At 36.0% G+C, this 26,047-nt stretch overlaps 1 protein-coding gene across 1 annotated transcript; it reads right to left on the bottom strand.

Annotated features, from left to right (window-relative positions):
• Window positions 1–18,039: 18,039 nt before the first annotated feature.
• LOC114314854 (small ribosomal subunit protein uS4y) lies at window positions 18,040–24,298 on the bottom strand. The gene is made up of 3 exons (XM_028261374.2): window positions 24,086–24,298; window positions 22,871–23,252; window positions 18,040–18,585 (listed from the first exon to the last, which is right to left on the bottom strand). The coding sequence occupies exons 1-3, from the start codon at window positions 24,111–24,113 to the stop codon at window positions 18,402–18,404; spliced, it is 594 nt and encodes a 197-aa protein (XP_028117175.1). The 5' UTR covers window positions 24,114–24,298; the 3' UTR covers window positions 18,040–18,401.
• Window positions 24,299–26,047: the final 1,749 nt, after the last annotated feature.

Here is a 26,047-nt window from a genome sequence, read left to right as displayed (position 1 = left end):
ACGCAAACAAGCGGTTTCAAACAATCCTGCATTCAGGTGAGCAACCTATTCTAGTTTGGAATAGTCTTCTACAGCTTCCGATACGCAACTAGGTCGATTGGTCAAAAAGGGTACCTCAGCAAGACTACCTAATATACCTCTCACACCTAACACCGAGAAGTGAAAGGAGGATCAAACTGTACAGCGATAGTCCAGATCCAAAGGTTGTGTTCCCATCGTGGCAGAGCCCGCAACCGGTCAGCCTTTTAGCAAGCTTTTCCAAGCGAGCCTCCGGCAAACCGTTCAGGAATAGCAGATGGCAAACACTGTGACTTAGGCGCACCGATGCAAATGCAAATGTAAAGAAACACATAAGTGTAGATCAAACAACATATCATGAGTTTGAGTCAAGTTCTCTAAATCTCCAGCAGAGTCACCAGAAACTGTGGACTTGCCTTTTTGTTGCGCCCCGCCTTTCGGAAAGGGTTTGAAAAGAAGGCCTCACAGTTCGGACTCCTGCGGTTCTAAATCTAGTCTCACAAGTGTAATGTGAAACTGATAAACACCAAAGAGTCCAAATCCGACAAACCTTTTTGGAAAATCGATTTTAAATCAAAATAATGCCAAAATTAGACTACTTTGCCAGATACAAAGTCGCCACCTACATATTTTATTTTTAAGGAAATTTAGGAAACCTTGACTCGTGCCAAAGGCCACGTGTCCATCATCACCAAAGTTGTCTCGGCTCGAGAACTTGGGTGCGAGAGGGGAAGGTCCTGAAATGAGCACCCCCGCTCGCCCGATCAAAGATTGGCTTCTACTAATCATTATATGTTCTTTTATAAATATTATGTGTTCTTGTTCCGGTTATTAATCTGACCTTACTATGTGATGCACACAAGCAAGTATAGACTAGTTTGCAAGACTTGGAACAATTCAACTCATGTTTGTTTGCGAAAATGGTTTGAATTTGCCACCCTCAAGCGGACTTAAAGATGTGGATTTTCCACCAAACATAGTGGGTTTAAAACATGATTTGCCACAACGAAATGGGCTTAAAACTCACGTTTGTTGAATTATTCCAATTCAAACAAAAAAGCCTTTATCCACAAGCATTCATGCAGTTTAGCACTTAAGCACATTGCCTCATGGCAAGCAGCTAATCATGGCAATATGGCAATCACACTCATGCAAGTATGCTAAAACGTAAAAGCTTACTGAGTACTCCAAGCCAAAACAGAAACTAGTTAGAAAAATGCATGATCTTAACTATGTTAAGATGCCTAATGCAACGCATGCAATAATGCAATTAATAGGCTCGGCTACTAATTATGGCATATGAAGCAATTTGAACAATATGTGATTAAACACGTATTCAACGAAGTATTGAAATTGCAATGCAGTTTGAATGATGCGCCGAGCCTCGGTGCATGCAAGACAAATGAATGGATGCAAACATGCAAGCATAAGATATGCTAATTGAAAATGTCCCTAATCTAATCATCAAAAGCTATTAAATAAAAGAGAAAAAGACGTGGGGTTGGAAGACATGCACACATGCACGCACACTTATTACAACATTATGCCCTCGCAAAGGAGGGTCCGAATGAATAAGAGCTAAGCTAATCAAACTAATCTATTAAACTAATTAGACTAATTATTACAAATCAAATGAATAACAAGTAAACTAATTACTAACTATTACAACACTTAACTAATTAGCAAACTAATTAATTAAAATGAAAGCACGCTAACTAATCATGCAAAGCATTAAACTATACTACCATTGCTTCGCTTCGAGAAGTGGAAGATGCATGCGCTCGGTTTTTGCCCCGAAAAGGCCTCTGTTTTGCTCTTTAGAGGCTCTGTTTGCAGGGTTGAGCGCACTTCAAAATCTTTTTGCTCCAACTTACCAAATATCTGCTGAGGATTGCATCAGTGGCCTGCCGGCCATGGATGGCTGCTGCTGGCCCTTTGCCGGCCAAAGATGTACATTGCCGGCCAGAAATGAGACACTGCCGGCCATGAATGGGGCCTTGCCAGCCATTGATGCTCTGGGTCACCACAATGCAACAGAGCACAAACAGAGCAAGAAAAATGTTTTTCCAAGGGTATATTTGTACTGTACCCCTCCTTATCATCTCAAAACCTCAAAGGAGTGGCACTCTTGGATCCAAAATCACCAATCAAGCAATTTCATTGCATGATGGCCAAAGATCCAAGTTTTATAATTTCAATAAATACACAAATATGACCAACAAGACCACCACCCTATCATACATGATCCAGGGCAATGGAAACTAAGGAAAATGGCACATTTCTTCACTTTTGAGTATGAAATGTCCCATTTTCCTTGTGTTCGAATTAACATCCAATTCAAACACATGCAATGCAACATAAAAGATGCTTATCTAGCTGCTTTTACTTGCCAATTTTTTGTTTACTCATTTTAATTACCAAAGTCATTCTTTAATCAATTAGTCCATTGGTGAATGTCTTCTAAAGCAAAAGAAATGTCAACCAAGGGGTAATTTAAGGCATGAGAGAGATCATGCCATTGGTAATGAACCCTCAAAGAGGATTAAACCATTAAGCATAACCTCAATCTTAAGCTTAAAGGATCCCAAGTTTGAAACAATTCTCAAAAGCAAATAAAAGAGTGAAGCAAAGAGAGAGGTTGTAGAGACTTTAAGTGCTGAAATGGAGTGCAAAACAACACTAAAACATGCTTTGAACTTTAAACAATGATGACTAAAGCATAAAAACACCAAGCTGGTGAAGGAACTAACCCTACAACTATGCAATACAAGCCTCAACTGAATTAACCAGCCCAAAACATAGCCAAAACAGGTTAAAAAAAAAGGCAAAAACATGCTGGACTTGAGCTAAATTAAGCTAGAAAGACATACTAACATGTGAAGCTAACTAGGCATGCAAACAAGAAACAAGGAGGGGATGCTAACCCCTCCAATTTTGGACTTCAAATTATGGTTTTTACTACTAAAAAACCTCTGAGATTCACTGGTTAAAAGGCCCAAAAAAGTTGTTTTCAAAGTGGAGAAAAGATAGCGCAAAAGCTTAACAAGCTAAAAAAATCAAAAGGGTAGGCAACCCCCCAACTCAAAAGGACTCAAACCACCACTTTTGTGGCTCAAAAAAAGGACTTTTTACATGCCAAAACCAGCCCCAAAAATAGTTTAAAAGGATGACAAATAAGGTAAACAAAACAAGTCTAAGCAAGGTAAGTTCTATACCTTTGAAGCACAGCACAAAACAGCCCCCAAATTCCAAGCTCAAACCCTCTTCTAGAGCACCGACAAGACTCCAAGACACCTCAGCCCCAAGATGGTCAAGTTTGATTAAGGGTTGATGTGCAAAAGTGTAGAGAAACTAGACTTTACGGCACAAAATAACGAGAGAGAGAGAGAGAGAGAGAGAAAAAATTCTAGATAGAGAGATTTTTTGTCTTCAATTTTTTCTAACCCCCCCCCCACCACGTACAAGAGGGGGGTCCTATATATAGAAAATACAAAATCCCCTCACAAAGATCCAGCCACACACGTGTTAGAAGATGCATGAACCTGTGCAAATAGCTGGCACAAAATATCACAAAATATCAGCTGCAATACTGGTGGCCGGGCTGGCAAGGCTCATCAATGGCCGGCATGCCAAAGACCATGGCCGGCAACCTTCATGGATGGCCAGCAAGCCATCAAAAACTTCACCCTGAAAAGACCCAAGCATGATCCAAAGATAAGGCAAAATGGATGTTGGGTTTAGAAAACTCAAACCTATGGCGTTCTACCACAGACTTCAAGCGTTCAGTGGGCAATCAAACTCATTATCGGATGTACCTGCAAGAACTTCCATGTAGAAAACTCAAACCTATGGCGTTCTACCACAGACTTCAAGTGTTCAGTGGGCAATCAAACTCATTATTGGATGTACCTGCAAGAACTTCCATGTACCTGAAGAACATCCAAGTCTTAAAGGGACCGTCAAAGATGGGGTGTCTACATGGGTCTCATTGGGGACCAGTTAGGTTTCAATGTATGGTAAACAGGGAAAATTTGGTTAAAACAGAGGGCAATGGTTGAGGGTGAAACAAAAAAATTTCACAGAGGGCAGATAGAGCAATTTCTGAAAACTATCTTCATCGACAGGCATGCGATCCTTGTGCATTTTTTTCATATTCTTGTTACAATATTAATGTTGTAACAAATTAGATGATTCTTTAGTTATTATTCATTCAGATTTGTAATAAGTAAATTAATTCAGACACTTGGACATTCAGACCCTCTTGTGCGAGAGCCAAATATGTAATAAGTTGTATGTCTTCCAACCCCCATTTCTTTCTCCCTTTTATTTACTTGCTTATAATGGTAGCATCATGTTTTAATTAACATTGTCCATGACTCGCATCCATCTGTCTTGCATGCATGAGGGTTCGGCTCATCATACTAATGTCAATTTCAAATTCTTGCTTGAATACATGCGCTATCCTATGTCTTGAGATGGATCCATATGCCATGTTAGGAAGCCAAATCCAAATAGTTGCATATTCTATGGTTACATTAGTCATGTTGCATTACTTAGAAGCATGCATTTTTCTACTTATATTTTGGTTTTCTTTGGCTTGCCTTAGAGTACTAGGTGACCGGTTTTGCTTTAGCATATTACATGTATGTGGTTATAGCCATGTCAAGCATAAATACCATGAGGCTAAGTGCTTAGTTGGTGTATCTCTTGAAATGCCGGTGGATGAAGGTTGTATTGCTTAAATTGGGATGACTGGATCAACGTACATATGAGTTTGATTTTTCAAGTGACACATATTCAAAACACTTTTTTGTCAAACAAACATAAAATCGAACCATTGCAAAATGAGCAAAATAGTCTATACTTGTGTGCCTCACATAGTAAGTTAGCATTAATAATCGAAACAAGAGCATATAATGTGCATAAGAATCACATCACGATTAGTAGAGGCCGATGTTTGATCGGGTAAGTGGGGTGCTCAATTTATGACCTTTTCCTCTCATACCTAAGTTCCAAAGTCGAGACACTTAGGTGATGAAGGACAAGTGGCCTTTGGCACGAGTCACAGATTTCCTAAATTTCCCAAAAATATTTAGGTGGTGACTCTGTAATTTGGCAATACAGTCCATTTTTAGTATTTTTGTTTCAAAATCGATTTTCCAAAAGATTTGTTGGATTTGAACTCATTTGTGTTTATCTATTTCACATTGCACTTGTGAAATCAGATTCAGAATCACGAGAATCCGAACTGTAAGGCTAATCATATCCGAAAGGAGCATAAAAAGCAAGCTACGATTACCAATTCAAAATCTCCAAATATATCAACTACATGAGCTTGTAATCCGATAAGTATCTCAAGTCCCATTACCAAAGCTTCATACTCAGCTTGGTTGTTGGAACAAGTAGCTTCATCAATTCTGAAACCATGTGTGGTTTCTACCCCCTGTGGTGACTTAATTAAAACACCAATTCCGACTAGACCATTGACTTTTGATCCATCAAACTACATTTTCCATGGTTCAACAACAATTGTGCCAAGTTCCATTATCTCTTAGCTTTCTGTTTGACATGGATGATTAGCCAAGAAGTTAGCCAAAACATATCCTTTTACTGCCATTTGAGGAACTTATTCCAAGTGGAATTCTGATAAACCTAAAATCCATTTGCCAATTCTTCCTCTTAACATGGGTCTAGACAACATGTATTTAACCAAATCTGTGGTTGCAATTACCAAGACAACAGTAGGCAAAAGATAATATCTTAATTTCATTGCTACAAAATACAATGCTAAACACAGCTTTTCTATAGCTAAGTATTTACATTCGCAAGAATTTAAAATCCTACTAAGGTAATATACTACTTGTTCCTTACCTTCTTTATTGTCCTGAGCTAGAAAATCTCCCAATGATTCTTCTGCTGGAGCAATGTATAGCTTCAGAGGTCTGTCTCTCTTTGGTAGCATCAATACTGGAGGCTTGGCTAAGTAGGCTTTGATTCCTTCAGAAGCAGCTTGATGCTCTACTGTTCACACAAATTCTTCTTTATTTTTTAACTTCAATAAAGAAGAAAACACTTTAGTTTTTCCAATAGTGCTAGAAATAAACTCTCAAAGGAAATTAACCTGACCAATAAATTTTTGTAATTCTTTCTTACTTGATGGAGGTTTGGCCTCAATGATGGCTTTGGCTTTATTCTGATCAATTTGTATTCCTTTCTTGTGTACTACACATCCCAAGAAGTTTCCAACTGATACACCAAAAGCACATTTGAGAGGATTGAGTTTCAGTTTGAACTCTCTCATTCTTTCGAAGGCTGCTATCAAGTGAACCAGATACTCCTCTATAGACTGGGATTTCACAACAATATCATCAATATAATATTCTATGTATCCACCAATGAGATCATGGAAGATAGTGTTCATTATCCTCTGATATGTTGCTCCTGCATTCTTCAATCCAAATGGCATCTTAACCCATTTAAAGGTGTCAATGTTTCCAGGACACCTGAAAGCTATCTTGTGAACATCCTCATTTTCTATGCAGATCTAGTTGTAACCAGAATGTCCATCCATCATAGACAAAATCCTGTGTCCTGCCAAACTATCTACTAAGGCATGGGGTACTCATCTTTCTGAGTTGCCATATTCAGGTTTCTGAAATCAATGCATACTTTTAACTTACCATTCTTTTTTACCACTGGCACAATATTGGACAGCCATTCAACATACTTGGCTGTTCTAATGAAGCCTACTTTAAAGAGCCTAACAATCTCCTTTTTCACCTTTTGAACCACTTCAGGGCTCATCCGTCTTTGTTTCTGCTTGTGTGGCTTGAAATTGGGCTTCATTGGAAACCTATGTTCCACTAATGACCTGTCCAGCCCAGGCAACTCATTATAAGACCAAGCAAATCAATCTTTATATTGTTTCAATACAACCAACAACTAGTTCCTGTCAGTAAGATCCAACCAAGCACTGATGTAGGTGGGTTGTTGTATTGAACCTTCCCCTAAGTTAACTTCTTCCAAGGGATCTTGCACTTGAGTACTCAGTGATGCTCCCCCTTTGACTTCTTCTACCTTCGATGCAACCCTTTCATCTTGTTATGCACCTACCATTTATAGTTCAACATCCTTACTCTCTTCTTTATAGACAAAATTTGTCCATACAACCTCTTCTTCCTGTATTTCTTCGACTCTAGTTTCAATGTCCAATGCACAATACTTACCAAGAGCCAAAGGTTTGGCCTTTTGTTGCCCCTGGCTACAACCAATCACCATGGCTCCAATCACCATGGCTTCTTTCTCTTCTTCCTGCACCTTCTGGACTATTGTCTTTATGTCCAATGTTGAAAATTTGATTAAAGCCAATGGTCTGGCTTCTTAATCTTGATCATTTTGCCTACAACCAGGCATTATTGGCATCTTTGATGATGAACTCCTCATCAACACTTTCATGTACTAGATGTTTTAGGTGTGTCACTACCTCATCAGCCATTACTTCGGCTGTTACATCAGACTTCCTTAGTACACTAAGCGGTACTACCCCTTCAGTGTACAACTTGGCTTCTGCAAAATCTACACAGGCAATAAAGGGTTGTAGATCTACATCGATCTCCTCTGTTTCCTCATTGCCTAGTGCTATCATTATCTTCTTATGCAAAGAAGAATGCACACATTTGTTTGTGTGGATCCAATCCCTCCCTAGTAAAGCGTTATATTTGGCATTGTTGTCTATGACCAAAAATGTTGTCATATAGTTTGTGGTTCTCACACTCAGGTTGATAGACAGAATGCCTTGAGCCATCTGCTTGTCTTCAGCAAAACCAATAATGGTAGTGCTTGTTGGGATCAACCTAGGATTTCTTTTCCCCAACTTCTTCAAAGAGGATCGTGGAAGCAGGTTCACTGCTGCCCTATTATCCACCAATACTCTGCCCATTTTTATTCCATCGAAATAAGCCTTAATGTACAGGGGCTTAACATATTAGGTCATGGATACTGTAGGGTATTCGAAGGGGTATAAGAGGTTAATACTTACCTCTTCATTCTCTTCATTAGTTTCCATGGGTCTGGCCACCTTAGATTCATCTTGGACCATGCTGGTTTGTGAATCCTCACTGGAAGCTGAAATGGGATCACCCTCATGGCCTTTTTGGTTCTCCTCCTCAGCTTGAAACTCCTGAGGCAGTACATAAACCATATTAATTGGCATTTGAAGGAATGATCCAAATTATACAACTGGTTATGTTTGCTCTGCTTCCATATTGGTTTGCTCTGATGCTTGGGAAGCATCCTCCATACTGCATTATGATACCTCAGTACTAGCAGGTTCCTTCGAAGCAATTTGTTGGTGGTCTACCTCTGTTGGCTTTTCAACCATAAAGGTATGTTCAGCCATAAAAGCTTCGAACATTTCCTCTTCAGCCAATACATTTTCTTGGCCTAGTTCAATTCCTTCATCTATCTTATTATCACTCTCCATCAAGGCCTTTTCGAGGCTTGCTAGACTAGATCTCTCTTTGGCTCTTAGTTCAGCATGAACTTTGGCCAATTGTTCTTTACTGGCACTCCTTTCAATCTTAAGACCAGGCTCTGAACCTTCTTCTTCTCCTGTTTGGCCTCTTAACTGCGCTAAGGAAATACTTTCTTCATTCTCCTTCAAATCTCTTTGGTACTGGGTGTACCTTCGCTGGATTTTCTTTCTCTAAGACCTGGAGATTTCAAGAACCATATCTGGTTCCCTTGTCTTTGGGTTTTCAGTAATACCCAATTATTTAGGGCTACCAAAGGGAGCTTGATCATCCTTTCCTTTCCTCCAAAAACCCTTTCCTGGGTAGGTATCATTTTAGGTTTGTTTTGCATAACAAACCAATCAGGTACCCCTCATACCCATGTACCTGCTGCTCCGGTTATTGGGCTTGCTACTCTTGTCTTTAAAACTATCTTCAAAACTATCTTTGAAGGCCAATCATTGGATCTAGTGTCTTGTCTTGAGCCAAATTCAGGCTTTCTTTCAGGCTGGCTGACTGTCTTGTAGTAGTTATGTGGCCTGATCTCATCCAGAGGTCTCTTAATAGATTCGTGGTGTTTGGAGGCCTAGCCAAGGGTGGCTGCTGCCTAGAACCAATTGGAAATGGCCTCTTGCCATAAGTGTTGGCTAGCTTATGGTCTCTCCGTATATCTTTATAGTACTGTTTCCCATCAATTGGGAGCCCCCTTAGCCATTTATAACTCAACCTGCATCCGGGACACATTCTCTGCATTACAGCTACTTCAAGGGAGTCATCATCCAATGCTTCCTCACTGGAGCCATCCCTTTGACCTTCAAAGCTTTGTCCGCTAGCTAGTGAACCTTTTGTGTTCTTCTTGAAGGTAGCCTAGCCAACAACATGCATTTGCACATTGACTTTTTCCAATTCCTTCAAAAAGAGATTTTGGAAATCTGGTATGCCAACATTAGCTGCTGCCTCTCCAATTTCTAGAAATGGGTTAGTTTCAATTCCCATGGCCTTTTCAATCTTGGTTGGAAATTTTAGTCTCCCTTTCTAAATTTGTTCTTGGATACTGTCTCAAAAAACAAAGCAATTTTTAGTTGAGTGGGACCCAGAATTATGTCATTTGCAGTACAACTTTCCTTTAAATTCTTTGGAAGTTAGAATCTTAACTCCTTTAGGAAACTTTAGGAAATGTACTGCTAGCAAATGATCAAATATGTCTTCTTCTTTTGTTATGTCAAAAAATAGTTCCTGTGAAGGTCTTTCTTTTTAAATTGTTGGTCAATTGTAGTATCTTTATGAATCAATGTTTCACAAGTCATAGGTTCTTTTCCTATGATCTCTGCTGCGTCAATTTCAAAGTTAGGGTCCCTATAATAGGTCCTATAGGATGCATTGTTTTGGTCTTGTTCTTCTTCAAGTAAGGTTTCATATCTAGAAACTTTATAAGTGAGTTCCACTAGATGTCCACTAGATCTCGAAACTCTATTGAATCAAGCTTCTTTCAAAGCCTGAATTCTAGCCCATTGTGAGCCAATCTAACAAATTTAGGTTTGGGTAAAACGACCCTACATTTGTTACATGCTCTTTTGAATCTGGCAATGAATTGAACAGCCTTCTTATCAGGTCTTTGGCTCAATCTTGGCAAGCCTACCATAGAAACCTCAGGTTCTGTTTGAAAAAAATGGACATGAAACACTTTCTCCATTTGTTGCCAAGTTTTAATAGAACCATGTGTAAGGTTCGTGTACCAGACAAAAGTTATCCCAGTTAAAGAATTTGAAAAAAAGTCATAGTTTCATATAATCATTATTGGTAAACTCACCACATTGGCCTGTAAATCTGGCAATGTGTTCAATGGTTGACTGGCTTCTATTCCCATAAATAAAATGATCAAAATTTGGTATTTTATATCCCCTTGGGTACTCATGCAATCTATCTACTCATTCTGGGTAAGGTTTTCTATAGACTGGAGTCTGGACCCCCCAAGCCATGGATCCACAAATTTCTCTTACTACATTAGCAATATGGTCTCTAGGTACCATGTTTGGTGCTAATTGAGCCACTATTGGGGGAGCAAACACTGGGTTTGAAGGAACCACTTGTGCTTGAAGTCTCCTTGGTCCAGGCAAAGGCATATTTGGGACTAGTTGTCCCTGTTGTGCCTGGTAAGACTGAGGATATGGCTGACGCCTTTGGGCAGGCATCTAACTTACAAAAGGTATTGCAAAAGGAACCGCTGGAGGCGAAATAGGCATTGTTTCTCTTCCAATTGCAAGAATCCCATCCAACTCCCCGGATGTAACTTCGAACATAGGATTAGTATATGCTCTACCAATTCCTTGTGTTGATCCTACTCCACCAATATTTATGGCTTCGCTAGTAGGTATAGACATGTTTTGGCCTATTGGCATTCTAGGAAGGTGCTCATACCATGACTGAGGCACTGGTACTGGTCTTTTAGGTGTTTGATGACTAGTTTGACCATTGTTTTGCCCATAATTTTGTATAGGCTGTCTATTTCGAGCCAATTGTTGTTGAAGTAGATTTATGTTTTCTTCAGCTTGTCTAATGATGGGTAGTTGATATGTTTCCATTCGATCTAAAAAGGATATTGCCCACCTCTCTATTGTATACAGTAACTATTATCCCATAATATCCACTAAACCTCCCCATTGATTAACTGGTTGGGTAGATGAGACAGTCGAAAGGCCAGCTTCTTGGCCTTGCCCAATATCCTGGACTTGGGTTGTATACCTTGAAGTAATGATTTCTTCAACCAACTGTGAAGGATTGTTTGAAGTAGGCACATTTTCAGGATGTGACTCAACATTCTCCTCTATATTAGCTCCTTCTACACCTTCTTCGAGGTGGTCATTTTCTCTTCTTTCTTGATGTCTAGCCATTTTAAAGGTTCCACTGGGCGTGCCAAAAAATATATGTTGGCTTTTTTGGCTTTCGAATGTTAATAATGTAATTTTAAGTATGCTAGCAAGAATTAATAAGTTCTTACAGAAATTTTAATTGCCAACTAATTATCAAACAATTGTGTTGAAATTCTTTCAGCCTCAATGAAAATGACTTTTATTGATGGCTTTGCTTAGGAGAAAATTAAAGATATTGACAATAACAATAGATAAAAAACAATTTCAAGAACTGAATTTTATTAAATAATAAGAACTTACAATGATACCCTCGCACTTCCACAGTCTCGAAGGGTTTTACAGCAACAGACTACTTGAAACTATTCCTAAGAACTGAAGTGCAGTACAGGAATTGAAAAACTGGAAATGTAAAAACTGGAAAGAAAAATATATAGCAACTAATTGGTTTCTGGATTTGAGTTTGGGTCCTTTTCTATTAGCCTTCTCTTCTATTTATACCCTCTAATGGTAACCGTCAAAGTGGTCTTCTAGCCATCAAAATGCCCTTCTATGATCACTGGTCATAGCCTTGAACAGTTTGCTTCCACTATGTTATTCTTGCAGTTGGACTTCCCTCCTAAATTTGAATTTGAATTGTGAGTAATCGTTGGGCCGCGTCGCCTTGTGCCTTCTAACTGGTCCAATGATGCGCAGATCTATTGTTACCAATATAAACTGCCACGTATCTGTCTTTGACTGGAGACTTGCATTAACACCCCAAATTATCCTTTACGAGCGATGTGTTAAGCTGCGATTGCTTTATACAAAATATATAGCCAACAGTAACATTTTTCATATATATAACACTAATTTACAACAAGTTCCAGATCTTAAATCTCTCGCACTAATTTTTACTTTGAAATTTCATTAGAGGTAAATATATATATATATATATATATACATATATGTGCATGTGTATTTGTTTGTGTGTGTGTGTGTGTGTGTAACTATAACGGAGTGGAACGATTTTGAAGGCAAACTGTAAATTTCAAACAGTGATTCAAACTAACCCGTGGTTAGCAGGCGGATCGATACAAATTGGGTGATATTTTATACAACCCTAGGTAGCATCGCATATGAGGGCAATATGTAAGCCAACCAATTTGATCTCTTATCTATAAATTGGGTGAACCCAACCCGAGTCAAGCCTAAACTTCTTTAAAGGTTTGGACAATATATTTTTTGAATTCAATGTAGACTTGGATAAAAATTCAAAAGTCTAAATTAAATTCAGATCAAGCTGGGGCAGAATTTTGACAACTTCGACAATTCGTAGGTCATACTGTATATATGACATATTATATATATATATATATATAAATTATTAATCGTTGAATAACATTAAATAATCGGAAGTGTTAGATGATAGTCACATTATATAATACAGACACAAGTAAGACAACTCAAAATCTTACATTTCCCTTTTCTCATTCAAAAATGATAAGACTACTGCAGCAACGTGCAGTTTCTCGATTATCTTATCTCTTTTCTTTGTTTCTCTCACATCATATAATTTATTTATTTTTATATTATTAAATTTTTATCCAAAAATGTTAGCAAAGTTTAATTTTAACAAATTAATGAACCTAACTGCAAAAAGAATATCTCAAATATTCAAGAAATTTGGACCTAGACTTGGACAACTTCTCAATTCGTCTAAAGGTATTTTTATCTTTTATTTTTTACATCAAAATTGAGTAGATTTCAAGTAAATTGATTAGTTTTACAAGTCATAATTAAAAGTGGAGGCAACCTAAAATTGAAATGAAAGTGCAAAGGCGATCAATTTAATTTAGGAAAAATTAGTAAAAAGTTCATCTTAAAGGGAGTATAAGACATTAGATTTAAAATAAAAGGTTGCGGAAAAAAATTGCCGAAGCCGAAAAAGTCACGGATATCAGGAAAGTTGTTAGAAAAGTCACCGATAGTGGTGACCAGCGACTAGTGGCAATGGTGGTGGTAAGGTAGAGAAATGTGTGATAATCAACATATAGGTTATTGAATTAGTGATAAGTGTCAGATTTCAATAGATACTTAGTTTGATGAATTTTAACATATAGATAAATAGGTTGATTTCGACAAATAATTACCCATTTAAATAAATTGTGTCTGTTTGGCCTAAAAAGATTAAAGTTGGGCCCTACCCAAAAGATTCAAAAATAGACATAGTGGCCTCAACGTCCTTTAATTTAACCATAAAAAAATAAATAAAAAATAAAACCATCTCACGCCAAATAAAAATAAACAGCTAAACTACATTGATCTATTTTTAGATTTGAAAAAAAAATATTAAAGTTATGCAATTTTGTTATAATTATATTAACCTTCTTTTTAGTAAATCTAAAGTAATAGAAACTAATATAGATGGTGTGAATACATAAAAATAAATAAAGTAAAATATATATTTTAATCTAAAAAATATGACATCATTTTTCTATTTATATAACTAATGAATTTTTTATCAAAAGGAATTGTTAATTCAAACCTTAAGAAAACTCAATATATTATATCAAACTTATAAAATTTATGATATTTTTTTTAAACCTCAAAGAGTTCTGTATGTATGTAAGCCCAGAGAGAGAGAGAGATCTCTAAGAGATTTCCGGCAATGCTCCGGTGATTTTACGGCGACATTCCGACGACTCTTTTTATATTTTTAAACTGTAGATCTACACTCTTAGAGTATAGATATACAGTTTTAGAGTGTAAATTTGGACTTTTTATATCCGAAATTAGAGTTTTGAGAATTTTCTCTTCCAATTTTGACATAGATTTTTGAATTTTCAATACCCACAATGGTTCTCTCATCTCTCGACCATTTTCCCATACCATTGTGAGTGTCATTCCTTTTCCGACAATAACGGTAGCGGAGTTAGGCATCAATGATGGGGACGACGTCAACGGGGACAGCGGGCTTTCAAGCAGATCGTGCTTTTCAAACCACATCTTTGAGTAGATCGTTGGTTTTTCTTGGATCATAATTGTTCTTTTTGGTGGATTTCTTTTTTGTTGTTTGTTGTTTGTTGTTTGTTTGTTTTGTTGTTTTGTTGTTTGGTTGGGATGACCCTTTGGGGTCTTGATTATATATTGTTATTGTCTTTTATTAATATAATGTTTCTCATGTTCTAAATAAAATAAAAATAATAAAAATAAAAAAGTCTACTTTAAAAAAAATTATAATGGGAAAGATTAAAAAAATGCCAATGCCTGCCATGTTTGTTACTATTTTGGGATACTTTCAGACTATAATACATAACACAGGGATTATGAGGTGAGAAAACGGGGGGGGGGGGGGGGGGAAAATTACCAACATAGGAAAGGGTATAAGTGATACTTATACCCCCTCATAATCTTTTATTTGCAATTTACTACAGGCACACTTGCATCTCATGTATTTGTAAATTTTTTTCCCTTCTCCCACCTACATGTAGTTTCCCGTTATAATGGCATCTCTGTTCAATTTTGAATTTTCAAATTGCATTTTTTAAATTTTGATCTATTTTTTTAAATATAATTAATCTAAATATATTTTTAAAAAAATATTTAAAAAATATAATAATACAAAAAAATTAAAAATGTATTAAATTTTTGTATTTTTAGTATTTAATGATTTTTTTTTAAAATCATAAAATTGTATACTATTTAAATATATTTAAATTAAGTAAATCTAAAAATTAAAATATATTGATAAATAAACTATTTAAAAAGTTTACTGCAAAAGTGCGAATTAAAAATTCAAAAATTATTTTAAAAAATTCCAAAACCAAACATCCCTGTCAACCAAATCAATTAGCCACACAAAAACAATAAAAAAATGCAATCCATTGAATTTAGGATAAATTACACTTAACTCTCAAGAATTGGAAAAAATACAACAAATTCTATAATTTTAACATAATTACACTAACTTTTCTTTTAGTAGAATGAAACTAATATAGGTGGTGTGAAGACACAAAAATAATCAATGCGAAATATATATTTTAATGTAAAAGATTTCACACCATCATTTTTTTGTCATATAAAAGCATATCCAATCTTTCACGTTTTCTTCAAGGTGCTTAAAAATTATCTCCAATTGTTACATTAAATGTTCATCAAATCAATAGAAAGTCATTTTTTCATCAAATCAATAGAAAGTCATTTTTTCATCAAATCTTTCATTTAATTTGAATTTAATGAAAATTTAAAAAGATGAAGCTGGAGAGATTATTTTATTTTATTTTATATCAAATTTGATGGAAAGAAAATTTTGGGAATAAGAAGGAGATTTTAAAAACGACTTTGATAAAAATTTGATGAAATAATCAGAATAGTTCATATCAAATTAAGTTTTTTACTCGAATTTAGAATTAAATTATATAAAAAAATGGTGATGGGTTTAATAACTAATGAATAATTGATGAAAATTGAGTTAAATGATATATGAATTAAAATTTGAAGAAAGCCTAATGTAATTATATATTTTTTTTATATGGAAAATATAATTATGTTAAAACTATGAAAATTGAGTTAAATGATATATGAATTAAAATTTGAGGAAAACCTAATGTAATTATTTTATATATATATATATAATATAATTATGTTAAAACTATAAAATTTACTATATTTTTTTTCTAAATCTCAAAGAAATTAATGTGATTTACCTTGAATTTATTTAGCAATTGCTTTTACACGTAACATACCAAAAGAGATGGCATTAATTGATCCACTAATGAGCTCAACTCAGATATTTGATTTTTGCTCAACTCAGATATTTGATTTTTGTAATCTATATAAACTTATTGAGTCGAATAACAATTTATTCAAATGTGACTTATTCACAAAATGAGTCTTCTTGAGCTAACTTCTTTTAACAAGCCGAATATGAAGATGAGCCTTTAGTTACACATTACAATTTATCTCAATACACGTATTTTCTCACTTCACACCTGCACACATTTTGGTTTTTGCTCTATTCACAACATTTTATCCCACATAATGCCCCCAACTTAAATTCTAACCCAAACCCTAACCTTAACCACCCACTGCAGCCACTTTCGCCGCCAGAGCTACCTTTCCCTATCATCGTCAACCATTCTTGTCCCCTCACTCTCCACCCCAACACTCGTCACCTCCCTACCCCAACAACACACAGGACCGGCCATGACATCTTCCTACCCCAAGTTAAAATCTTAAAATAGGACCCTTTATGTATTAAAAAATAAATTATTTCTTCAAAATTTTACTTTAAACGTGTATAATGTCAATTGAAAGTTAATTTAATATGAGCCATACCTAAATGAATGAGATATATAAATATATTTTGTGTTAATTTTTAAGAATATATATAAGGGGGTTGCACCAATAAATCCCAAATTAATAATTTATACACTGTTTAGTCCTAAAAGTTTTCTTATAGACTGAAAGGTCCCATTACAATGTTTCAAACATCAGATTAATGTTTCAAACATTAGATTTCGAACATCATATTAATGTTTTAAACATTAGATTGATGTGCAAATGGGACTAAATGGAGCATAAGAAAACTTTTAGGACTAAATGGTTCAATTTTTCAGAAACTAAGACTTATGGGTAAATTTTCCTATATATAATTAATGTATACATAATCATTAAAAACTGTAAATAAAATGGTAATTAATAAGTACTTGCATTTTTTTGTTTTTACTAATGCCCACACCCTTTCATAAATGTTGATTAATTCAAATAGAGAAACTTTTTTATTTTTTTATTTTTTTATCAAATTTGAATTTAATGAAAATTTAATAAAGATAAAGCATTGGAGATATAAAAAAATAAAAAATAAAAATCATCAAATTTGATGAAAACAAAAAATTGCAGTAAGAAGAATTTTTAAAAAGATTTTAAAGAAACTTTGATAAAATAGTTGGAAGAGTTTATATCAAATCAAGCTTTTTTATTCCAAATTAAAATTAAATTAAATTAAAGTAATGAAGAGTTAGAGATGCTCTAAGGATCTTTAATTTAGAAAGTAAAATTAAATTAGTTAATTTGGACCTTTATTTTTAAACCTCCTAACGTTATAAAAGCTAAAACTATTTGGGGCCGTTTTGCTCATCTTGGGCTAGGGCCGGCCTTTGCTACACAGCCCCCTATTGCCACTCCCAACCCTCCTCTTCAAACCCTAGATTTGGAAAACTAAAACCCTTTCACAGCACGGGGGGAGGATGTGGCCGCAAGGGTGCTGCATTGCCATGGTAAGGGGAACTACAAGGGTGGGGAGTCGATTAAGCTGGGGGCTACAATGGTTGGAGTTGAGCAGCAGAGATGAGCTAGGCAGCTGTGATAGTGGTTGACGAAAAGGGGGTGCAGTGAGGAGATTGGGGGCCACTAGTGTAGCTGTGGTTGTAGGTAGTGATGGCGGGCAAAGGGTGGGGAGCAACAGAGGTTGGCAATCGGCAGTGCAGGTGGCTAGAGGAAAAGTATGTATATTTGGCTGTTAATGACAATTGGGTCAAGGGGCACAATCGTAATTAAAAAACTGAGAAAATGAAGTTTACTAGAAAAGTATGCAAATAGAAGCTCCTTAAGCTTCAGTACCTTAGTTTACAGCTGTATCCCTCAACAAAGCAGGCATTAAATTAACAGAATAACCCCATTCATTTAACAACCAATCTCCAGACCACCCCAAGACCCAGAAAGTTCTACAAAATAGACTGCCCAAGCCATTCACAGAAGTCATGAAAGTAAACACTGAATCTTGCATAACAAGTTACCATAACTCAGGACAAAGCCATCAATTTTTCTCTTAAAAAGGCATAAAGGTAAAAACATGCAAAACTTCCTATACTGAAGGTTCTCAAAAAAACAAAACAAAAAAACAAAACAAAAAACCAACTACAGTACAGGGAAAAACAGAACCAAACAGGAATAGCTGAAGAAATTCTAGGCAACACTTACTACTACTAGTATTGCCAAGATAAACTACACTGGCTGCAAGATCTCACTCTTCATCTTCTTCATCTCCATCACCACCAGAAGCCTTCTTGGCAGCTGCCTTCATGTTCCTTCGCTTCACTCTACCGGGACGTCCACCTCCAAGAGGACTCGTTAGTGAGAAATCAATGTGCTTCTGCGAGTCCAACCTCACCATGAAGGAGGGAACATTCACCACCTGCCTCCCAACCCTGCAATGCCAAAATAATAAAGTAAATTACTAAAATAAATATTTAATTTATGACAAGATAACACGACAATGATTGGAATGCATCTCTATAATACTATGGGCGACTCTATTGTCAAGGCCGTTACCATTCAGATTGAAGAAATATCAAACCACATTAAGAAGGAAAAAGTCACTACTTTCTTTTTTTTAAAAAAAAAAAAAAAGGAAAGGACACAACACTTGGAAAAAGAAAAACCATTCCAGTCTAGGCTGTATACATGTAAGTGACGGTGAACCTTCAAATAATTATTACCATAGGTAGACAATACAGCATTATGTCTTACTTACAGCATAAGGCCAAACCTCAATGTGGTCCAGCATAATTTTCCCAGAGACTATTCTAGTTTCTAGAAATCACAACAATAATCAACATATCCATTAAATACTGCAATGACACTCATTGGACACTTCTCGACATGCATTGGCCACATGTCCAAACGAGTACTATAACTTAGATAAAATAAAACTAAACCCAAACAAATTTTGAACATTTGAGGGACACACTGTCAAATGTTTACACACATAAAAGACACACTACACATTTGAACATAATTTGGGATCCAATAATAAAAAGATTATACTTTATTTATTGCACTCACTTTTATGCTGGATGTGCAATCTTTTTACGCCTCCTATGCCCTTAGGGCACACATTAACAAAAATCCATAAATAAATATATATATATAGATTTAATATGGTGGGTGTTAGAAAAGAAAGGGGTGACACAAGGTTATATTGATATGATTAGGGACATATATGAATGGGTAGTGACCACTATTAGAACGTCTGCTGGAGAGACAAATGACATATATGAATGGGTGGTGCCCACTATTAGATCGTCTGCTAGAGAGACAAATGAAATTCCTATCACTGTAGGGATACACCAAAGATCTACCTTGAGTCCTTAACGAGAAATATTTAAACCGACGTGTCATAGTGATACTTTTTGCAAACGATATCATGCTAGTGGATGAGACTACAAAACGACTTAACAAAGTTGGAGATTTAGAAAAAAACACTCGAATCTAAAGGATTCCGAATAAGCAGAACTAAGACAGAATACATAGAGTGTAAATTTAGGATTGGTTTGGGATGTTCTAAAAAAGTGCACTTTTTGACTTATTGGCTTATATGGGTTGGGTTTGGGTTGGGTTTTATGTGATGTGTTAGAGAGGTGATGTGATTTAAATAAGATGATGTGACTTAAATAGGATAGTGACTTTTTGACTTTTTGTATTATTTAGGTCATGTCAAACTTGGCCTTAGTAACAGTAACAATAAAAGCAAAGGAGAAGTAAAGATGGAGAACCAATAACTGCCTAAGAGTGAATATTTTCATTATTTCGGGTCGATTGTCACAACAATGGGAGAGATTGATGCGGATGTGCCCCATAAAATTAAGGCGGGATGGTGTAAGTGGAGAAGTGCATCTGAGATACTGTGCGATAAACGAATACCCACTAGACTAAAAGGTATGTTCTATAGAATGGCTATTAGACCAGCGATGTTGTATGGGATAGAGTGTTGGTCAACAAAGAAACAACATGTAGATAAGATGAGTGTAGATAAGATGAGTGTAGTTGAGATGAGGATGCTAAGGCGGATTTGTGGCAAGGCTAGACAAAACAGAATTAGGAATGAGTGTATTCAGAGAATGTAGGAGTAGCACCGATAGAAGATAAGTTGAAAGAGAATCAATTGAGATGATTTGGTCATATTCAACGAAGATCAACAGAGGCAGTAGTAAAGAGATACGATACAGTGACACTAGATGGAAGTGTTAGGGGATCAAGTAGGCCTAGATTAATGTTGACTAGCGTTGTAAATAGAAATATGGATATACTTAATTTAACTAACGAAATGACCTTTGATAGAGCCACGTGGAGAAGTAAGATTCAAGCAGTCAACCCCATTTGATGGGACTTAAGGCTTGATTTGGTTAGTTGGTTGGTAGATTTATACTCATTAATTTCTAAGTCTTTAAACGTTAGAAATTAATTATATATTGCATTTTTTATATTCTTTGAATGAAATATTTACATAAATGACACATAATAAATATATAAAACTACATATTTTGCATGTGTCCCTCACATGTTGTATTCTGCATCTTTTGAAAATTGTAGTGTCAATGTTTGTGCATGCCCATGCTTATTAGCTACACACCTTTCTTCACCTTTTTTCAAAAGACGGAATAATACAAGATCCTACTTCAAGATTCAAAGGATGGTTGGTGTGTATCTCGATTCGACACTCACCTATTCAATTATCTAGATGCCAGGGCAAAAGTCATAAGTATGAACATATGTCTGATCACACAACTATATGTATATTATATATAATAATAGTGTTAAACATAATTATATAAGAAGTGTCCATTGAAAAGTATCCGACACATATACCCTTGTCCGAGTGTCGAGTGTCCGACACAAGTATTTGATTTATTTTGAAAAGTCCGTGTAACATAACTGATCATCAAACTAAGCAAATAGCAAGGCAAGAGAAATGACAAGGAGACGGACGAAATTTCTAAGCTATGAGTTCACTATAGCCTATGGGTTTGGGCTAGGTTGAGATTATTCACAAAAGAAAACAAGAAGGCTGACGAGGTTAGGGGAAATCAAAAGGAAAAAATAAAAAAAATAATATTGGGATAGCTCATCATGCATAAAATTACAAATACGGAAAACAAAATTCACTGGTAAGATCTAAAAATTGATGAATCATAAAACTATAAAGTTAAGGACCTTTCACTTAATTATATTATACATACAGTAAACCTTCTACTAATACAAGTATGATGTTATAGCTTATAACATACAGGTCTATGTATTTAATATACATGGGTGTACTGTCTTTTGCCACAAAAGACAAATCTTGCATTCACCAGACGATGCCTTTACACATAAACTCTGCGGCCCCAGTTTTAGTATTTTTTTCAAAATTCATACCATTTTGTATGCAAATGCAACTATCATGAAAGAGAAAATGCCAAAATCCAATTAAAAAAGGAGAGTTATGCTTCATTTCATTTACTTCTAGAAAAAACTACATAATCTTCAAGATGTATTTCAAATTCTCTTTTCTGGTAGAGAAAGGAAGATGTGCCCTCATTAGCATACAAACGAACAACTCTTGATAAGACTTCAAACGGATCTTTTATTTGTGGGTTGTACGAAATAAATGCCTTTGTGAAAGTAACTAGCAGTAAACAAGCATTGCCTAGATCGTCTACAGGAAAAAAATTACCACCCCTTTACAAGAAAGTAATAGAATCAGATTTTAAGCATCAAGGGAGATCAAGATTTTAGTGACAAACACAGTTTTTATTTACAAATTGGTAGCACTTAGGGTTTGAAAATACAAGTCATTGTTTACAAATTCTTTAAACCAGATTCAAAAAATTTAAACTTGCATAAGATACATACCCGTTACCAAAAGATTAAACAACACAAAAACACAATAGAAAAATAGTGTGTAGAATGCAACAGGATTTTTTTGCATTAAAATCTCCAGTCCAGCTTTTAGGCATATATTTCTTTCTAGCACACTCCTTTGAAATACAAAATATGATTTATTTAAGCATGGTGAAGTTCTACTCCAATATCAAATTTACACTATGTTTGGATATGTAGGAGAGAAAAATAAATAAATGATGTGTTCACTAAGGAGAGAAAAGATTGTAATTTCTCTCTCTTGTTAAGAAGAAAGTGATTTCTCTCCAATCTTATTTGAATGGACTACATAAAAGAAAAGAAAAGAAAAGAAATTCTTTTAGGTTATATTACTAAAAGAACCTATTTATGTTTTTCTTTCTTTATTATCTAGATGGACAGTTTTAGTATTATATAAAATTAGTAATCTCATTTCTTTTCCCCCTCAATCTCTCCAAATTGGAGAGATTCAAAAAGTGGGTTGTAAGAGAAATTAATTTCTCTCCATTTCTCCTCATTTCTCTCCTTATCTCCTCTTTAGTAATTTAAACAAGTGATTACGATGAAGAGATATTGATTGCTTTTCTTTTCTCTCCAAATCACTCAATCCAAATGGATTGTTAGCACATATTAACATGCCAATTGGATATTGCACCAAAACACCCACAATTATAGAGAGATACACACTCACATGTAAGCAAATAAATTATAACACAATAAAATAAGAAAGACACATGAAAGATCCAACTTTTCCTTTTCAGACATTGCATTGTAAAACAACATCATCCAATTACAGAAGTGACACTGCTGTACCTGATATGCCTCTGCCTGATTAGCACTCTTGCATGATGGATTGACTTTGCCATACCCGTCTTGAACACAAGTGTTTGGAGGCGTCGTTCAAGGAAGTTCTCCACAGTAAGTGCCAGGACATAATCAAGCTTGTTCTGGCTCTCATCCAGCAAACCATACCTGTTCATCCTCCTCAGTAGTGCTTCACCCTCAAAAATTCGGCGGGGGTTTTTCTCATCAAGGGTCAGAAGCATTCTTGCAGCATTACGGATGCGGCTCAGGGCATACTGAACCCTCCAAAGCTCCCTCTTGCAGCGGAGTCCATACTCTCCCACAAGCTTCAGCTCAGCATCCAATCGCTCCTTCTCATAGGGGCGACGGGGTTTCTTAAATGTTTTCCCATCTAAAACCCATTCAATAGTTGGCTTTTAATTTACATACTCAACATGGAAAATGCAAAACCATCAACAACAACAAATGGCTAGCCTAGCTCACATTTTTTTTTTTTTTTGTATCTTTATTTTCAAAAATTTTGAAAATGCAAAACAAAAGCATATGCCAATTTGTCGAAACTGCTTTAAAAACAAGAATCAAAACACAAAAAGAAAATCTCCACTCTAAAAAAAGTGAAATCACGCAGATGAACAGTAAAGAAAAGCTTATTTCTACCTCTGACTTGCTTAAGAAGAAAGGGTAAATTATAGTTTGCCCTCTTTATGTTTGACCATTTTCTCACTTTCCTACCTCGGCTTGTTTCAAGTTTTTTTTCAATTTACTATATAGCACAGTTGAGAGAAAAATTAATGTTTTTGGGTTACAAATACAAACAATCTAAGTTTCAAAACAAAAATTTATTATTATTTTTGTGCATTGGGATGCCATAACCTGGTGAGAAGAGTTGAACACTTAGCACCAATTAATTTTCTTATACTTACTCGGAAACCAAACAAATAACAATTATTGATTTCGGGCTTGTACTCATACATAAGTAACATCATAACAACAAACCCTAAAATTATTATTATTTAAATTAATTTTTAAAAAAAAAAAAGAAAAAAACAAACAAACAAACCATATAATCAGATCCTTTAGAGCTGATATGTCCTGTGAAACAAACCACGAAATCACTTCAATTTTTTTTTCTGAATACAAATGATGGATCATATCACTTATACATGCATATACATATATATATATATATATAGAGAGAGAGAGAGAGGGAGAGAGAGGACTTACAGTTCCGATAATAGGAAACGTGCACCATCCCTGAAAGACGACCAGTGCGCCGATCTCCTGAAGATGATGAAAATGAACGAAAGAGACTTCTTTAGGGTTAGGAAACCATTCTCTTCTTAAAGGAGAATATGGTAAAACCCTAATGGGCCTCAAACCAAATCCTATGCTTCATCAGCCCACTGGCCCAACATCTTTCCATTTATTTATTTATTTATTTATTTTTGAATTTGTAAAGTCATATACTTGCCGGTGCCGTTTAGTAAAAATTTGAGTTTTCTATTTACATTTATAAAATTTTTAAAATCTCAAATAAAAATTTATTTGGTAAAATTTTTAATTTATAAATCAGTAGTCTCAGTTAATAAATTTGGCCAAAAAATGAAAACACAGAAAATGTATTTCCATTTTGAGTTTTCAGTTTTTTTTTTTTTTACCACCCAACACTAACCATCAACCATCACCATTTTCCACTACCGTCTTCCGCCGCCACCACCACCACCCACCCCCACCACCACTCACCACCCACCTGTCACCACTCGCCACCACCACCAGCCACCACCCACCTGCCACCCACTCGCCACCACCACCCACCCCTTATTGCCACCACCACCACCACCACCACCCTCACCCGCCACCCGCCACCTACTTGCCGCCACCACTCACCATTCACCTGCCACCACCAACCACCCACCACCCACCACCCGCCTGCCACCACCCACCACCCGCCTGCCACTACCACCACCCACCACCTGCCACCACCTGCCACCACCACCACCACCACCCACTCGCTACTACCTATCACCCGCCATCGTCACCCACCACCCGCCACCACCCACCACCATCCGCCATCCGCCATCTGCCACCCACTTGCCACCACCATCCACCACCCGCTGCCGCTACCACCACCACTCACTCGCTACCACCCACCACTCGCCACCGTCACCCATCACCCACCCGCCATCTGCCACCACCACCCGCCACCACCCACTCGCTACCACCGACCACCCGCCACCGTCACCCACCCACTCACCCCCACCACCTGTCATCCGTCATCCGCCATCCGCCACCCACTTGCCACCATCACCACCCATCACCTGCCACTTGCCACCACCACCACCACCACCACCCACTCGCTACCACCTACTACCCGCCACCGTCACCCACCCACCCACCACCACCCACTCACCTGCCACCAGCTACCTACCACCCACCGTCACCACTTTCCACCACCGTCTTCCGCCGCCACTTGCCACCATTGCCATTTTTCACTTTTTTTATATTTTTAAATTTTTTTAAACATTTTGTCAATTACCAAACGCATTTGTAGTTTATATTTTTCTAAAAATAAATAAAAAATAAACAAAAACCAGTTTATAAAATTTTTATAAATATAAACTGAAAACATAAACGTTACCAAACACACCGTATTTGTCTTTTTCCCCACCTTAAAAAACATAAATTCATTGTAATATAAAAATAATTGGCATAAATAGAAAATTATTGTATAATATTTGGATAACTACCACCAAAAGATTTGACCCCGCGCAAAAGAAATGTGTAATTTTACGAGAATGCACAAAAGTGTGCAGCTTTACGAGATTGCACAATAATTAAGACTGTGCAAAATATTTTTAATATGGTAAAATCGTATCGATCTGTATCAATTTGGTAAAATTGTATCGATTTGTATCAATTTGTATTATTTTAATCGCTACTTATAGTTTAAAAATTAAAATTTATAATTCGCCTTTGAAACCGTTCCGCTCTGTCATAGTTAATACAGATATATTTTTTAACCTATAATGAAATATCAAATTAAAAATGTGTGTGAAAGAGATTTAATATGTGAAATTTATTACACATTAGTAGTTATATATGTGAAAAAAAATTATGTAAAATTAGTTTGTGTTATATATATGAAAAAATATTATGTAAATTAGTATTATATATTATACAAATACT

This window comes from Camellia sinensis, chromosome 11, assembly GCF_055761805.1.
Source record: "Camellia sinensis isolate YWXY chromosome 11, ASM5576180v1, whole genome shotgun sequence".
Lineage (NCBI taxonomy): Eukaryota > Viridiplantae > Streptophyta > Magnoliopsida > Ericales > Theaceae > Camellia > Camellia sinensis.
Note: the sequence above shows the minus strand (reverse complement) of the source record. Positions and strands in the feature narration are given on the sequence as shown.